Source organism: Rutidosis leptorrhynchoides, chromosome 3 (genome assembly GCF_046630445.1).
Source record: "Rutidosis leptorrhynchoides isolate AG116_Rl617_1_P2 chromosome 3, CSIRO_AGI_Rlap_v1, whole genome shotgun sequence".
Taxonomy (NCBI): Eukaryota; Viridiplantae; Streptophyta; class Magnoliopsida; order Asterales; family Asteraceae; genus Rutidosis; species Rutidosis leptorrhynchoides.
Window position 1 is genome coordinate 567,873,300 of NC_092335.1, and position 18,513 is coordinate 567,891,812.

An 18,513-nucleotide genomic window follows, 5' to 3' on the forward strand; every position below is an offset into this window, starting at 1 on the left:
TTAGCAATGTACCTTCAATGTACCTTGGAGATTTATTTACCATTATGTGTTGTGTTACCATCCAATTTAGTGAATTAAACTTTAATTTGAACAACAAATATTATATATTATCTCATACTACATTTATGGATTACACAACAAATAACACAACTTACAGACATATAACATACACGACAGTTAAACAGAAAACATACGAACACACATACCTAACATTCATGACTGTTAAACACATTTTAAACACAAAGAAGAAGGTAATCATCACTCAAATTGTAAGTGGAGCCAAATTGTGTTGAGCATGAGTCTTCACGTTTTCCTTTACCCTTGCCCTTTAACAACCCCTTCGGCTTTGCCTTTGTTTTTGAGTTACACTTGGACTTTTGTTTACCTTCAGAAAGATCATAATGTGTGGTGCAAGTTGATCTAGTATGTCCATATTCCAAGCAACGACTGCATTTTCTTTTAGATTTGAAATTGTCTTTGTCCTCTCCTTGGGATGGTATACGAGCAGTACTCTTCGGTCTACCCGATTGTCGCTTTGTAACCAATGGCGGTAGGACGGTTTGTAGGTGTCCTGGATCTATCCATTCAGAAATATGATCTAGCGGGTTAATATCTTCCATGTATGCCGACTTGTACGTTTCAGTGTGGAAATACTTCTGAACGTGTGTAGTAACGTTACGTAGGACAAAATACCTTGCTACTGCCATTACATGTCCACAGGGTATACCGGAAAACTGCCATTGTTTACATGTGCAAGTTTTATCTTGTAGATTGACTTTACCGCCTTTTTTCATATCCAATACCTCAAACTTAACTTGTGATATCAGTTTGACAGTCCAACTAATAGACTTACGATTTCTTTTACCAAGCTTATGCTCTGCATATGGTGTGACAGGTGTTGTTAAACCATCAGCAGTGTTTCGGTGTTCCCAAAACTATTGTTGAACTGAAGTTCTAAAGAATTCAAGAAGCATTGTAATCGGGAGTTTCCTCGCATGAACTGACAGTGCGTTCATTGACTCTGCACTATTAGAAGTTAGGTAAGCATACCGAACACGATCTGCATGATGTCTAGACCATCTGTTGAGGCCAACAGTAGTGAGTGTACGTGCACTGTCTGGGATACGTCGTGCTAGTATACCATAGTGGTGATCAAAATCAGATTTTCTATACGCTTTGCACATTTTCCAGTAGTGCCACTCGTAACTTTTAACCCTTTTAGACACACTTTATATATAACCAATGACCGAAACACGTCTCTCTGAAAATCTTTGTCTGAGCCGGAGTGAGTTTGTTCTTAATCTCCCTTATAAGAGACATCTTGCTTCGAATGGTGACCTTGGCCTCGAACCAAACCTGTAATCAGACAATGATAATGTCATTATACATAAATGTTAATATACATACACATACATACAGGTACATACAATTGAAAAGCAAATACACTATAGTCGACCTTCTTTCTGGTCGACTACAGTTTTATTCAACTATAGGCGAACCAAAATGGGGTCGACTATAGTGTATGTTTTTGGCAGTCGACCCTTTGAATGGTCGTGTATGCAAGTGATCTTCTGACCTAAGGCATCCCCATAAGCATATACAGATATATACACTTTAGCAAAAACAATGGGAGAATTGTATATCTGCATATACATATACATATACATATACATATACATATACATATACATATACATATACATATACATATACATATACATATACATATACATATACATATACATATACATATACTGACATGTACACACATACAAATACATCCATACACACATAGATATAAATACAGGGACCCATACATAGATATACATATATACACATATATACACATACAGATAAACTAACATATACATACAACAACGAAATAGGTTTTACCTCAATATCTGTCATCTTTGAAGGGAACTCTTGATTGAATCTAGGGACGAAATAGATACACTGACGATGGAATTAGGGTTTATCTACAAACTATTGAAGTGATCTCTTGATTGAATCTGCAATGAATGAGGGTTGATGAATCAGGGTTCGTAACTAGGGCTTGTGGAGCGAATTTTTGTTAGAGTTGAAATTTGAATTTTGTTATCCCAACTCGCTATTTCAGTGTCTTTTTGTATACTCGACCATCATTAAGGTCGCCCGTGTTTTTTGGGGTCGAATATAGTGGTCGACCTATAGCCAACAGAAATCGACCTTGACAGTTATAAACGGTGGTCGACCACATTGAAATTTGGTGTGGTCGACCGGGTATAGAGGTAGTCGACCCAACGGGTGGTCGACTTAATGGTGCAAATAGACAATTTTTTTTCTTCTAAAAGTGTATTTTGGAATAAAACTTTTTAAAAAAGTGTATTTTGGGGAATTTCCCTTTACTCAATCATTTGATGGTAATCTACAAAAAAATTCAGCAATTAAGTTAGGCTTTTGGTTCGAAGTTTGTTACTTGCTACCAAGTTTTGTGTTCTTTATATTTTCAAGATTTTCCAGCTCCTGTTGTGTGTTTTACCCTCTAAGACCACCCCCTATGGTTAGTTACCCGCCCATTACCCGCTCATTACCCGTAACTAACCATAGGCACCACTTAGTTACCCGCGTTAGTTACCCGCTTTCACCATAGATTTAACGGATGAGTTATAGGAATTGCGGGTCCCAGTGCTTTTTATTGTTGGACTTGATGCTTTATTGCTTGTACGTTGTATATTAAGAGGAGTATTGTTTTAGCCATGATAGGGAGTGTTTAGTTATGAGTTAGTTATAGGATATTGGTGTTGATGTGGCGCTGATGTGGAAGGTTAAGAGGATGAATAGTTTAGTTACGATAGGGAGTGGCCTAAGACCGCCCCCTATGGTTAGTTACCCGCCCATTACCCGCTCATTACCCGTAACTAACCATAGGCACCACTTAGTTACCTGCGTTAGTTACCCGCTTTCACCATAGATTTAACGGAAGAGGTATAGGAATTGCGGGTCCCAGTGTTTTTTATTGTTGGACTTGATGCTTTATTGCTTGTACGTTGTATATTAAGAGGAGTATTGTTTTAGCCATGATAGGGAGTGTTTAGTTATGAGTTAGTTATAGGATATTGGTGTTGATGTGACGCCGATGTGGAAGGTTAAGAGGATGAATAGTTTAGTTACGATAGGGAGTGACCTAATAATACAACTTCTCTTCTAATGTTATAGCTCTATATAATTAACAATAAATGTTAGAGAAATTTAACTTTTTGGAAGAAAGAGATTACTTTTGGGAAAAAAAGAGATTCTTATGTTTTTGGGTGATAACTGAAAGAATGAAAAGGTTATTAGTTGGGTATTATTTTATTTTTATTTGAATATAATAATCAAATTATAAAAAAAAAGGTAAATAAAATAATTATAATTATTTTAATCTTATATACTAAACCTCCCCCAATTTGGTCGTTTCAGTTTTACCGAGTTGTCGTTTTGAGTTTGCGTTCACACTACAAATGGTCCTCCAACTTTCGCACAAATTACACAACAACCCCTCAACTTTACACTTTTTCAGGGGTAAAAAACGTAAATTTATAAGTTAATTAAAATAAAAAAACCTTACTCCACTCGAATTTATAACGGGTCCTATCTTCTCGCTCGGTGCGAGTTAAATTTTTCCGAGCCCACCGTTCAACTCGAAAAAATCTCACGAACCCAACGGGACTAACTATATGCAAAACGGACATCGTTAAAAAAACACTAAATAACGGGCCCTATATTCACGCTCGGTGCGAGTTAAATTTTTCGGAGACCACCGTTCAACTCGAAATAATTTTACGAACACAACGCGACTAACTATACGCGAAACGGACATCGTTAAAAAAAAATAAATATTTCGGGCTATATTACATACATATATATACATATACAACACGACTAACTATACGCGAAACGAACATCGTATATTCAAATTGGATCGCGCGTCGAATACAACCGCAGCAACGCGCGGTCGGATTTTTTCTAGTTTATAATAATTAACCATTTTAAAACGGGCAATTACTTTCTCTCCTTTATTTACGTGGAACATTAAGTGGGCCAAGTCATTAGCCACGTCAGTGTGTGGGTATTATTGTGTAAAAATAGTGAGTGGTTGTAGAATTTCTCTTTCAATTTACGTTCCGGACTTTGGGGGCAAAATCACAAATAGCATAGCATAGCATAGCAGTACCTATATATAATAAAATCGTCTAAATCTCAAATTAAATCTGAAATTAACGTTATTATTGGTCGGAATTCATCATCATAATCGAAAGAATTTAAGTCATGCAACCATTAGAAGTGGGCACTCGTGTTTTGTGCCGGTGGAGAGACGGCAAACATCATCCCGTTAAAGTTATTGAACGCCGGCGACTTCACGGCGGTGGACCTAATGACTACGAATACTACGTTCATTACACCGAGTGTACGTTTCTTACTATTGATTTCAAGTTATTTCATATCTGTATGCTTTCAATTTTATTTATGTCTGTACCTAGGGTTTATGAATTAGGGCTTTTTTGCAAGAGTAACGTAAGGCTTTGAAACCATAACTAATAGCTGCTGGTAATCATTGTTATTATACAATTATTTAGGTTTGGATAACATTAATTGAGTTATTGAGGTAAAGAATACTTTTTTCTTACACTAATGAAAGCTTAAGTTTCATTATGGTTGATACGAGAGAGTTAGGTTAGCTATTCAGTATTTTTATTCTTCTACAATTGCTGACGTGGCTGTATATATCATTTTCTGCTTTTACAACCACATCTAAGGTATGCATTAATCCTAGTAAATACGCCGTATACGTGAAAACGATACCCATCTTGAGAAAGTTTTAATTCTATAGACTTTATACACACTAGTGTACGTCACTCATATGGTAAAACTTCAAATTATTAATCAAGCTCAAAAATTTCGTGCCCATCTGGAATAATATCAGTCTGTAACAGTGAATTTGGGCATGCTTTGTAGGCTTGTAGCACTATAGTTTGTATCTATCACTAAAAGTTTAATTTTAATATGTATATAAATATAAATGTTTGTAGGTATGGAGTAAGACATTAGCACAATCACAATCACTGAATGTTTAAATATAGATCCATGCAGGTAAAATATTAGCACAATCACCAACACTAAAGTTTAGTGGTGCAACTTGAAATGGTTTAAATTTGCATACTGGAGAGGGCTGTTAAGTTTGAAAGATGCCTAGTTGTTTGGTATTAATGTATGCAGCTGATGCTTTACAGTATGAAATAATAGTGTATGCTTGTGGCAGTATTGTTTTCTTTCTTTTCTGTTTGATGACATGTGATGAGCTCACTTGTTATTGTTGACAGTCAATAGGAGACTTGATGAATGGGTTAGACTTGAACAACTTGATCTTGATTCAGTAGAAAACGATGTAGATGAAAAGGTGGAAGACAAGGTAGTTTGTGATTTACACTCTTATTCTGGTTGTATTTTTTGTTATATTTTTCGATTCATCTGTTGAAGGTTGAAAGTGACCTGACCTTACTTTGTTTCTTGGCATTGATGTATCTAGGTAACAGGTTTGAAAATGACACGCCACCAGAAACGTAAGATTGACGAGACACATGTTGAGGTTTGTTTTTTTTTTTTTCTGTTATTTCTTACGTATGTTAATTAATGTGCTTAATGAAGGCTAAATTGATTGAGTGGGTAAAATTTGTTATGGCCTTTAATCTGTGGATTTTAAAATGGATCATTTATATAAATAAAGCATTGGGTAAATTACACCAGTTGTACACTTGTACCTATACTAAGTTTTAATCTGTAGATAGTACAGTAACGTCCAACTTTGAACTTTTGACCAACAATTGGAATCACATAACAGATTGGCGCTCCGTTAATCAATTTCTGTTAAGAAGACTTGTTTAACAAATATGACTGTATCTTTGGTGAAATGACAAATTTGGGGGGGAAAAAATATTGGTATGTGTATCCAGTGAAAAGTATATTATTTCTTCTATAGTTCTATTGATCATATTAATTTAGAGGTGGCTAAATGGGTGGACCAGTTAACAGGTCAGAATTTGTAAATTATGCTGCTGGTCAAAGCTGGATGGGTTCGATATGAAAAGAATTTCCTCCAAATATATATTTTAAAAATTGTTATATAAATTAAGAAGTTAGTGTGTCAAGTATGCTTACAAGTTAAAATAATTCACTACTAATTACATAATTCTTCTGAATTATGGGCTGTACGTGCCAGAGGTTATATAATGTATAAACTACACTCTGAGGGACTTTTGACCCGTTTCCCTGAAATCAAGTTTTTATTTATCTTACTGAGGTTTGACCTTTTCAACAGGTAAAAAATGTAAGCACTTAACCCAAATTGACACACCAATACTTAAGTGGGTCAAAAGTTTCACCTTTACTAATCTTGGACTGTTTTCATTATTAATGGAATGTCTTATGATATATTGTTTCGAGATTTAAATTACCTACATTATATTATCATTGGTTCTAGATTTATTTATACATTAAATTAAAATCCACTATATTAGAGTACAATAAGTTGATTTTGTGAATAAATGGAGTGCTTCTTTAGACATAAATAAATATGCCTCTGAGCCTTATGTTGGAATTTACCAGGTTGCATACATTTACTTAAGTTGGTGAATTTTCATTTATAATTTCTGAATCTTCAATTTTTATTGGTTCTGTAGGGGCATGAAGAGCTTGATGCTGCCAGCTTACGTGAACATGAAGAGTTCACAAAAGTTAAAAACATCGCGACTATAGAACTTGGAAAGTACGAAATCGAGACGTGGTACTTTTCCCCTTTCCCACCAGAATACAATGACTCTCTTAATCTCTACTTTTGTGAATTTTGTCTGAATTTCATGAAGCGCAAGGAGCAGCTTCAGAGGCATATGGTAACCTTTTTATTTTTTTTAGTTTTTCTTGTTTTATAAATTTTAGATCATCACATGCCTGTGAAGACCGAGGAGGAAGAAGATAGTTACATATTAACCAACATGCCATATAATTGTAGAAGTACTAAACGAGACATGTTATATCTAGCTGAGTTTTCAACATTTGCTGTTTGTAATGCAGTCTTTCCCCCTTCTTACTTTTAAGCTTATAAAGGAGTAATATAATTATGTAATTCTTTTTTTTTTTTTTTTGTGTTATAGAGAAAATGTGATCTCAAGCATCCCCCTGGTGACGAGATATATCGTAGTGGTACCCTGTCAATGTTTGAGGTATGTTCTTGTAATTTTATGACTTAAACAATCTAACCATTTCATGCATACTGTATGCACTCATATTAGCTTTTATTTGGGCTGTTTAAGGAATTCTATTGTACAATCAGTTATTCAGAAGACTTGAACACTTAATTTGTTAATGTCTTTGACCATTATTAACTTTTTAGCTGATGCACCCTCATTAACCAATTAAAAAAGTCGTGCACCAGTAAATTGTAGGGCTATTCCTTGATGATCTAAATGTGTTGGATTTACATATTATTTGATTCAAATTTTGTGTATTAAATTTCATGAACCTAATTCTTTGATGTTGTTCCGATAAACAAAGAAGCTAATTCTCTGACAGTGAATAATTAAATGAGCTTTCTGTTTTAGCCATTTCGTAGTACATGATGTTTGTTTTCACATGCTAAAGTTTTAGTATCTTAGAAAAAGGCATCAAAGGATATTTGGTTATATCTACACCTTACAGTTCATATTAATAATGTGCATTTTAACTGCATCTTATACAGGTTGATGGGAAAAAGAACAAGGTTTATGGCCAAAATCTTTGTTATCTGGCAAAATTGTTTCTTGATCACAAGACCCTCTATTATGATGTTGACTTGTTTTTATTTTACGTTCTATGTGAGTGTGATGATCGTGGCTGCCACATGGTTGGCTATTTCTCCAAGGTAAAATATCTATTCAAGATTCCATCATTGAATTGTTCCATAATAATAAACCAATTTTGGAAAACTTAATGGATTAAATCGTTTCTGTATTCCGTTGTTGATATTGCAGGAGAAGCATTCAGAGGAGTCATACAATCTAGCATGCATTCTAACTCTTCCTCCTTATCAGAGGAAAGGCTACGGAAAGTTCCTTATCGCTTTTTGTGAGTTCCCTTTCTTTCTAATTGCTTCAACTCACTTGTGAATCTACCTGGAAAACGGGTCGGGTTGGGTCAAAGATCAAATGGGTTTGGGTCGAAACGGGTCTACTTTTAAATGGGTCTAACGGGTTGGGTCGAGACCCGGGTCTGGTTGGGTCGAGACCCGGGTCAGGTTGGTCTGATTGGGTCGAGACCTACTTTTCTTCATAATTTTTTTGAAACCTGAAACCTGAAATGAAAACTGTATTTTAAACCTGAAACCCGAAATGAAAATTGAAACGCGAATCTTAATAATTGAAACCCGAAATGAAAACAGAAAGGTGAAATTTAAAACTGACACGTGAAATTGAAACATGAAACTAAAAACTGAAACATTAACTCGAAACATTAACTCGACGTTTATGTTTACGTGTTTATTTTAAGATATGTTTTCTTGTTCGTGTTCGTATTACGTTTTACTTATAATTTTTACGTTTACGTCTACAATTTTCTTTTCACGTCTATGTTTTACGTATATTTTTGACCATTTTACGTAATAGATTTATAAATATTATATTTAATAGTAAAATTTTCAAACTGTTAAAAAACAAAGAAACTTAACTAAAAAGACTATTAATTTTTCAAGTTTAATCAATAATTAAAATTAAATTGTTAAAGAGAACAGTTACGCATTAAGTGCATTAAATTATATAAATGGATAGAACTCCTTTAAGTGGTTGTTACGTCGGTCACATACTGACGGTAAATAAAAATATCAATAAACTGGATGTTATGGTCTTTAATTGTTCAGACCCATTTGTCTGACCCGTTGGACCCACTTTACTTTTTGAAGATATAATATAAAGACCTGTTTGGGTCTGCTTTCATACTTAATCATAATTCCGATGAACCCGCTGGAAACCGATAGTCAACCCAACTGACCCATCTTTTGAAGAATGGGTCGTGTTTGCCAGCCATACTTGTGAAGCTTATCTTTTTATATAACAGTTATTGTAATTTGTAATATCTGCATATGGTTTGGAGTTTGTTGCAATTCTATGGGTAAAAGGTCAGGGCCACGTAGTAAATATTATAACCTACAAAATCAGATAAGCAACGTCTGTGGATGAATTCCACATATCAGCCATAACGGCAAAACTACAAAACAAGCAAATGAGCTATCTAGACTTGACGTCTTTTAAAAAAAAAGCCAATATTGCCTTTCTTGGTAGCGAGCCTGTAATCCCGATTCCGAAGTCACTACAAAAAACTTCCATTTCTCGAGTCACCTTCTTTTCAACATCACTGTCCTCGTCATCTTCATAAGTATCTTGAAGAAAAAGAAGCCTCTTTCGAATTCATCATGGTCTTTTGGAGGCCATCTTTCGTCCAATCATTCTTTTTCATATATTGCGTTCCCTAAACACTCATTAACTTCTAATGCTGAAGACAACGGAATTGCAGCATCTGCACCATCACTAGTAGTAGGCGGGGGCGGATCTTAGCGGAGGCTGGAAGGGGCACTCATCCTCCCTGGATTTTGGGTAAGTAGTGTGTATTTGGAACGGTTTACAGTATATTACAATACTTGAAGATGTTTTGAAGAAGAAAACATAGGAGAGAAACTGAGAGGAAGTGGATGAAGGAAGAAAAAGGCTTTCTTTATGTGTTTTATATTAGACCACATGATGGAGATACTAAATAAATAATAAGAAGTTCATTTTGAATAAGTGACTTGTCTTTATCATCATAGAGTATAAGCTACACTTTATACAGTAGTTTATATAGATTTATATCTTTACATATTATAAAATTATAAATTATAATTATTAATTATTACTACTCCGTGTATTAATTAAATATTTGGATTTATACTCCATATTTGTTACCGTACTTCTTTTTATCTAATAATGTATATATTTTAATAATTAGCTAGTTTGTTTATAGCTGAACTATAAAACTAATAATTAGATATTATCGTTTAGATGTACTATGTATATAAACTCAACCCGTAAATAATCTTGCCCCCCCTCAAAATATTCATCCAATATCAGCCACTGCTAGTAGGATCTTCTAGAATACAAAAAGTATACTTCCTTTTAAATCAATTTGGTATTGGTAAGTTAGCAAAAGTTTTAACTCACAGATCACTAGTAACCGCGTTACCCACCGGATCTTCCAAAACATTTTGTGGTTCACCCGAATTCATCACTTTGATAGGTGTCCCAAACACGACATCATGGTCGGAAATTACTCGCTAAAATCGGCTTCAACATTGTCCCCACTAGTTTCATTTATAGGTTCAAAGTCAGCCCCAGAACTAGTTTTTCATATTAGACACATCCTTCTCCTCGTTAGCCGTATTAAGCACAATTGTTATTGATCGCAAATTCTTTCCAGCTTGTACATAGGTTACAAAAAGGCTCAGCTAACTCATCTCTGTTAATAAATTTGTAGACCGTGTTCATGGTACAGTGTAACCTAATCCATTATTCATTTATTAATATGCTATGAAAAATTCTCATAATGAACAAACAATATGCAATATATAATTGTGTTTTATAAGAAAGCAACAGATTCTTTAATATCTTTTGAAATTTTGATAGGAAAGTTTATTGGATTTATGTTCTCTATGAACACTGTTATAGAAGAAGAAACAAACAACAACAACTGTTCTAGAAGGATAAGTCACAAATGTTTATTTTAGTTTTATTTACAGATCACTTCTACAGTTATTATTGATGAAATATGGAACCGTTTAGTTTTCGAATTTAATTGTTTGCTTATATATTTGATTTCTGTCATATGGCTGATCTGATTGTGTAGCGTATGAACTTTCAAAGAAAGAAGGTAAAGTTGGGACACCCGAAAGGCCTCTTTCTGACCTGGGATTGCTTAGCTACAGGGGATATTGGACCAGGGTTCTTTTAGACATTTTGAAAAAGCACAAAGGCAACATATCAATCAAGGTTTGTTACTAAGTTCACGTACATATAGATATAGGTATTTATAATTTGATATGCATATACGATACTAGTGGATGGAGAATAATAATGCAGTAGGTAGTGTAATGAGTACTCAGAGAATAGTTCACGCAATAACCGGTTGCAAACGGGTGGCCCCATATTGGAGTTTTTCCATAGAGGATCTTCCTTCTTTTGAGTTTTATAAATAACTGATATGCCAAGAATAATTTACAGATCCTATATTACTACAAATTTTTTTTTTCTTTTTTTTTTGAAAGGCAAGGTTCCAACTAGAAAAGATTCTTTTTTGGTTAGAAAATGATATAGGGGGATTTATGCATATGTCAATATAGTTTACTAAACTTTTCAACTGTCTGACCTGTTCGACCCATTCGACATTCTGTTTACTTGAACATTCTATTTTCATCGATTTAACATATAGAGATGATTTATATAGCATAAAATGACCCATTTACCTATAAACGGGTCAAATTGTTTTCTATATGTCTAAATTGACCCATTCGACTTGTTTTGACACACGTCGTGCCTAAATTCAATTCCAATTCTGCCGGAATCCCATTGGATTCTGTGAGCCAAACGGGACCTTAATATTCCGTTTGTTAATGCAGGAGCTTAGTGACATGACAGCCATTAGGGCAGAAGACATATTGGCAACTCTTCAGGCGTTAGAACTGATACAGTACAGAAAAGGTCAGCACGTGATATGTGCAGATCCGAAAGTGCTAGATCGTCATCTAAAAGCTGCAGGTCGTGGTGGTCTTGAAGTCGATGTTAGCAAATTGATTTGGACTCCTTACAAAGAACAAGGTTAACGATCGTTGGTAAAGCTAAAGGCCTCCCTGTACTTTTAGAGACGATTGTTTTCGTGTGGTATATGTTAAGCTGGTTGATGACTTATACTGTCTGTTTTGTTAAGTGGAAAACCTTGGTTATCCAAAGGGATTTTGCTAATGGCAGCCCTTAGGGCTGTCTTTAGTGTGCATGAAATGGTTGTACCTGGAAGTTAAACATTGACTTTCATGAGGCGGTTACTAGAATTTACAACACTTTTAAGCGCACTAACGACAACCCTAAGGGCTATCGTTAGCAAATTTCTAAAGTTGTATTCAGATCTTTGTTTGGTATGAGCAACAGACGTCGATATTGTTGTTAATCAAGATAGATGGGTTTGATGTTACTGTGTCTTCTGATAACAATAGATTCATGGCTTTTTTATATATATATATATATACTACTTTAATACTGATGAAGAAACTGTGTAGTTGGTGTTTGCAACAAATACACCATAGACTTTGAAATTCCTCAACCAATTATGACAATTTGTCCTAAATTTGACACCAACTTGAAAACAATTTGTCGTAATTTTATCACATTAAAACTTCAACTAATCGGGTGTTAAAATTCATTTCAATTTCTGTAACTACATTTTTATTAAACATGCTTTATCATTGGACTTAAATACAATCTTACATCATATCATATATTCATATAATATTTAGTATTTATAATATCTCTATCTTCCCTACCCTTTACAAAGCATTACAAAGCATGTGGCTTACTGTCACGTGTCGCTTTCACATCAATCCCATCAACTATCTCCACGTGTAAATTTGTTATTAGTCCTTAATTAATCATGTTAATTACCAAAATGCGACAAGTGTCTCTACCCTATTTGCCACTTGGGTTAATTACGACTTATATTTAAGAAATTCTCTCTCACATACCGGCATAACCTTTCTCCTCCAACAAAACACCCCAAGATCTTCTTCCTCGACGTTAATTCCGACAGACGGCTATCAACAACCTCGCCACATCTACTAATTAATTCGTTACATTGATTGTACCCATAAAATATATTCAAGAGCAAATTGGATCTGGAACTGCAATCAGATAAAACGAATGAATCGATGGAGGTACAGTTCGTGAGTTATTTAAGATGCGTTACACCAGACAATTCCACAAGGATTCGCTACCACCCAAAATCAAGCGATTGGTAAGGTTATTTCACTTCCGGCTTTTCATGTTAATCTGTAAATGTTTCATGATCGATGTTGTTCGTCTGATAAGGTTATCTCACTTCCGTATCATCTAAGGTTAGTAATTCATGTTTTTGGTTTAAGATTTTTTTTAGGAATTCATAGTTATAGTTAACGTTGATTCGGGTTTTATTTGATCGAGTTCATTGATATAATAAATTACACATAGGTTGATTTTATCGATTGGTAAGTATTGTACTGGCTATTACAACAATTAATTCCCATTAATTTTATTCAATTTTTAATTTTATTGTTTTTTTTCACATCGATACACACAGGTCTGAATTTAACACGACCCATTATGAAGCCTACTGTAGTTATAATGATCTTATAATGAACTACAGTTCTTATTTTTGACCCATTACCCTAGAATTGGGGTGGGTTACTGGGATAGCGATCTTATAATGAATTACCTGTAGTTATATGAACTTGAACTGTTCAAACTTTCTTTTTTGGTTAGTGTCTTTTAGGAGTGTATTACAAGACCAATTGCCTGTATATATGCAGGTTTCATTTAATTGACCGTTGCGCACTTTTTACTGAAGTCTACAATTTTATGATTGTATTTAGAGTTTACGCTGACTATATTGGGTCAATAGATATGGGTCAAAGTTGTTACCCAAAGGTTACATGGGTCAGAATTTCTACATAAAAGCTTATGGGTCAGTGAAGATACGAGTGAGGTTAGAATTTTCTGGATCTTTTTTGTTGCTTTATACGGAGGTTGCTCAAAAGAATTGTGGTTTTGACTTTACTAGGCCAAACAATTGAATGTCAAGATGGAGCATGTGAATCAAATGGAGGTAACTTGATATTTAGTGAAAGGGTAGATTTGCATTCCAGTCCCTTTCAGCTATGCCCCGGCTCTGTAAATACTACAGTTAAACGAATGAGCAACCATTCAAATAATATTGCAGATAACTCATATAATTTTGTTCAAATCAGTGATATGCATTTTGTAGAAGTTAAGCATTAATAAACTGTGTGCTTATTATATCTACACATTTTGCTAAACTATAATTAAACTGTAATTAATATTTGTGGGTTCTGTATCTCTAAATTTTGAAATGGCTTCTACAACCATGTAATATGCATTTATGACTTCGGGGTATATATTTACGTATTTCAGCATGTATGATTGTAAACATGTATGATTGTAAACAGTCATGATATTCTGATATTCATATCCTGTCATAATATATTTATATCCAACTGAATCTTAATGAGTTCCGACTGTGTTTTGACGCGATCAATATCTAAAGCGCAGTCTATTTTTCCGGGTAACAAGGTAATGATTACTTGAGTTGTATCTGATACACGAAAATTGCTAAATCTTTGTATGAAAGTCAATTATCTTAACTCGAGTTCTTGTGGTTAACTGAATCTGACTGAGAGAGAATATAAATATGTTTCTATAGAATGTATCCATGTCATTTTTGTTTTTCCCAAAAGGAACAAAAAATCATTTTCATTGTCGCTTCGTTTCAGTTTTTCATTAAAAAAACTGTAATTATTTTAAAAGTGATTCAATTATCTGACTTGTAAATGGTTTAATGCCCTTTATCGATTGTAGCCAAGGATTTTCCAGGCATTGTAATTGCAGAGGAGCCCGAGTGGAAATATTGCATCGAATGGTCAAATGGTGTTGTGAACTTGGCTGGGTTGTCTATTAGTACAAGATGGTCCCCTGAGGTACGTAACCAGCTAAGTACTCATACACGGCAGTATATATTGAAATATATTTACTTAATAAACTGTCATATTTGTGTTCTTTCCTCAGTTAGTATGCCTTTTGATACTGTAGATCAAGATACTGATCAAGCAAAGCAGGATTAGAGTCACATCAAAGGTTATTTTTTGTGTTTCATAAAAGAACTACACGTAAAATGATTTTGGTTCTATTTTAACATGATTCTGGTTCTATTCGTGTACCTGCTTAAAGATTTGATTTATGGTTTGACTTCTCAAAGTCAAAGTCTGGGTATTATTGTTTGTGTGGACTATAATGCAAAAGGGTTCATGTGGTATGTTTTTTGGTGTTGCTGGCATTATACTGTTATGGATGTTAAATGGATAGTGGATTAATTATCATGTTACTCTTAATTGTCTGTGCAAAAGGTTTATAATAATTATAGGTAATCCCACTAGCAAGCCTTTTAGAAGAAAAGATAGTTTTAAGTTTAACTGGAGCTGACTTCATTTCCAAATTAGCGTGAAGTTTTGTAATTTAAAAAATGTTTTTGTGTGGCCTGCTTTTATTTCCAGTATTTGGTTCTTTATGGTTATGTTGACTTCAAAAAGTAAACGGGTCAACTCAAAGAATAGTGAAGATTATTTTATGGGTGAGTATTGGTGGATTTTGGTTTATGGTACTTTTACAGGGTGTGTCCACGATGGCAATTGGATGATTGGTATCAATTTTAGTTTTATATGCTCCATGGATGATAATAAGCTTATTCTTGGTTTTCATGTGTGCCTTGAGAAGAATAAAGTCTTTGTCCCTAATCAACGTGGTATTTGCTACATCAGATATATTGGGCCCAGTCCACATGTCAATACATGGGCTATTAGCTCTTCTAAAGATGCTTTGTTTAATTTGGGCCCAAAAATTAATTTATGCCTGCACCATTTTACTCGTGGAAGCCTTGGTGAGTTTTGGTTTTGGTTTTGGTATTTTTCTTTTGTTATTTATTTTACGTATAATGACATCTGGAGTTGGGATGTCCACTAATAAGTCCACTTCGTTTTGTTTTTTGTCATCTAAGTAGTCATTTTTGTGTCATATGTAAGTGTTATGTTGTTCACTAAAAACAACCCTCGGGTATACCCGTTGTAATTGTATCTTTGTTTTTGTTCTAATGAATTTTTCCGGGGCAACGTCCCCATATCCAAAAAAAGTATAGGTGGCTATACGGGTGGGTTAAGTTGGGTAACAAACCCAAATATAATTGGTGGACAGGGAAAACATTTTGGGGATTTGTCAAAAATTATGTATTGAAAAACCATATAGTAAATGAAAGATCTTTTTTAAGTTGACAACTCATTGTTTCATTCACAAGAATACTTATGATACTCTCTTTATCATCCCGTTAATTGATATAACATATACAGTTCCAGTTTGTTTGATTAAGAGTTGTCGTGCACGCACGGGCTCTTAAAAGCTAGTATATAGATATAGATAGATATGTTGATATAGAAGAGTTATATAATTAAATAAGAAATATGTTACATATCTGAATTGAAGACGTTATTTTAAGTTGAAGCTTGAACGTTACATAACATAAAAAAAGTTTCAATGGTGAATGCAACAAGTATTAATTGCTTGAAAACTTTAATGCCCTCTCTACTATATATGCCAGGCGTTCGCCAGATAATAGTGTATTTGTTGTAAGCAAATAAAATATCAAGATGACACGAAGCGTGATTTTCAACATATTTATTTTGTCTTTCATGATAATAGGTAATTTTTCAATTTTCATTCCCTTATTATCGTGACAGTTAAGTTATATATTAATCTATATGTGTCCCCTTATTTTAGTAGGTACTAAGTCCTAAGTAATAATATAATCAATCAATTTTAATAGGTACCAAGTCTTAATACTTATAAAATTCATCAATGAAATTATGAAACGGTTTTAAAATATTAAATGGATAAGTTCTAAGAACTTTGTTTACTAAAAGAATGTGTGACATAAGTATATTTTTGTAGGTACACAATTGATTATGGGTGACGAAGCTATTTGTACGGACACTCATTTTGAATTCCCTTGTGACTCTGACAATTGTCTTGGTATATGTCTGAGAGCCCATGGATATGCGACCCACGGAGAATGCAAAAATGCGGTTCAATGTCGTTGCTATTATCATTGTCGAAAACAGAAGAATCTTACAACTAACGAAGTCTCTCCCTCGAGTTCTATATCTGATTCCCCGTACCCTTCTCCTTCGATGAACACTCGCAATGTTTAAATTTTTTCAATTCTCTCTTAGCGTGTTAACGATAATTGTTAAGAATGTTATGGTTATTGTCAATACTTTTCAGTTTACCGATTTAGACCGCAAATAAACTACAGTTGTCGAATTTGCATGCTTTACTAGCTAATAATGTACTCCCTGGTTAAATGTTCATTTGTATTCGTTTTTCAGGACTTGGCAAATTTAACTTGGAGGCTTGGAGCGTATATGTCTAAATTAAAACGAATATAAAACTGACAAACTAAACTAAACTTAATGCAGCTAACTATAACGTACACCTTCCTTAGAGTACCATTTTGCAACAAATACAAAGTGGTTCTATAGATATCTTATCTTTACCACGAGCTATTTTTCTCCGGCTAACAAAAATTTAAGTATTGCACATATATATCACCATGTTCTTCAATTTTATTTATCCTTCATAGACGAAAGAACCTTGGTATACTATATATATCCAGACTTATGCATTCACTTCTAGACTTCTAGTTCACTACAAAAAAGCTTCATTTTTTATTTTTTGACGCTAACATTATTCCTTACACTTTAGCGCGTAAATAACTTGACATTAGACACCTATCTTTGAGTGTCACAAACTTTATTCTATTTAAAAGCATAAAAAAGGAAATGCTAATAACACTCAAACGTCTCAGAAAATTAATAAAACTCAAACGTGTCAGAAAATTAATACTAACACTTAAAATGTTGGTGCATAAAAGTCCTGAGTTCGGATCAACGAATTGAAAAGAGACAGTCGACCGACTGTTGGGCCAGTCGATCGACTGTCGGCCCGATTGCATCCTCATTATTTGAAGGTTGATGGTTCCATAAACCCTAATAAGTTCCCAGACATTTTCTCTCATCTACAACTGAACCAAAAACCCACCAAGTCGAATCAAGACTCTAGGGCTTCGTTCTAATCCGATCCAAAACGATCCGGTTCGACTCATTCGATCCCCAACGTCAACGATTCACGAAACTTTCGATCCCAAGATCCAAACGGCTCCAACATAAAAGCGTCAAAAGAAAAAAAAAATTAACATAAATTTTTTGAACATGAATCAAAGGTGAAAAGGTAAATGTGTTTTACATTAATAATCGTGAGTATATGCAAAAAGTTTGTTATATCCTATTTACGTTTCAAACTTGGATGTCACATTTGTTAAATGTGAAAAATTTATTTAAAAAGTCTCACAAACTACAAACGTAGATATCTACTAATTGCCATATATAGATCAATCAGACAATTATATCCGTATAACATCTTTACATTGATTTTCTTTTTAAAATAGTAATTTTTTTAACCAGACTTGCAAAAATGGAAATTTATCAAAAAACGTTACGAAAGTGGTAAAACCGAAGTTCCAAACTTTGATTTTGCCAAACCCGAAGTTTGGAACTTCGGTTTTGGGTGAGGTGTCAGTAGA

The 18,513-nt window shown here is 34.1% G+C and overlaps 2 protein-coding genes across 2 annotated transcripts; one reads left to right on the forward strand and one right to left on the reverse strand.

Annotated features, from left to right (window-relative positions):
* Positions 1–233: 233 nt before the first annotated feature.
* LOC139902093 (uncharacterized) lies at positions 234–1,184 on the reverse strand. Its single transcript, XM_071884748.1, has 2 exons — positions 1,002–1,184; positions 234–935 (listed from the first exon to the last, which is right to left on the reverse strand). Exons 1-2 carry the CDS (start codon positions 1,182–1,184, stop codon positions 234–236), a joined length of 885 nt encoding a protein of 294 aa, XP_071740849.1.
* A 2,982-nt stretch (positions 1,185–4,166) lies between these two features.
* On the forward strand, positions 4,167–12,008 carry LOC139898623 (histone acetyltransferase of the MYST family 2). Its single transcript, XM_071881376.1, has 9 exons — positions 4,167–4,426; positions 5,340–5,428; positions 5,546–5,605; positions 6,696–6,905; positions 7,167–7,235; positions 7,751–7,912; positions 8,022–8,115; positions 10,918–11,060; positions 11,687–12,008. The coding sequence occupies exons 1-9, from the start codon at positions 4,288–4,290 to the stop codon at positions 11,888–11,890; spliced, it is 1,170 nt and encodes a 389-aa protein (XP_071737477.1). The 5' UTR covers positions 4,167–4,287; the 3' UTR covers positions 11,891–12,008.
* Positions 12,009–18,513: the final 6,505 nt, after the last annotated feature.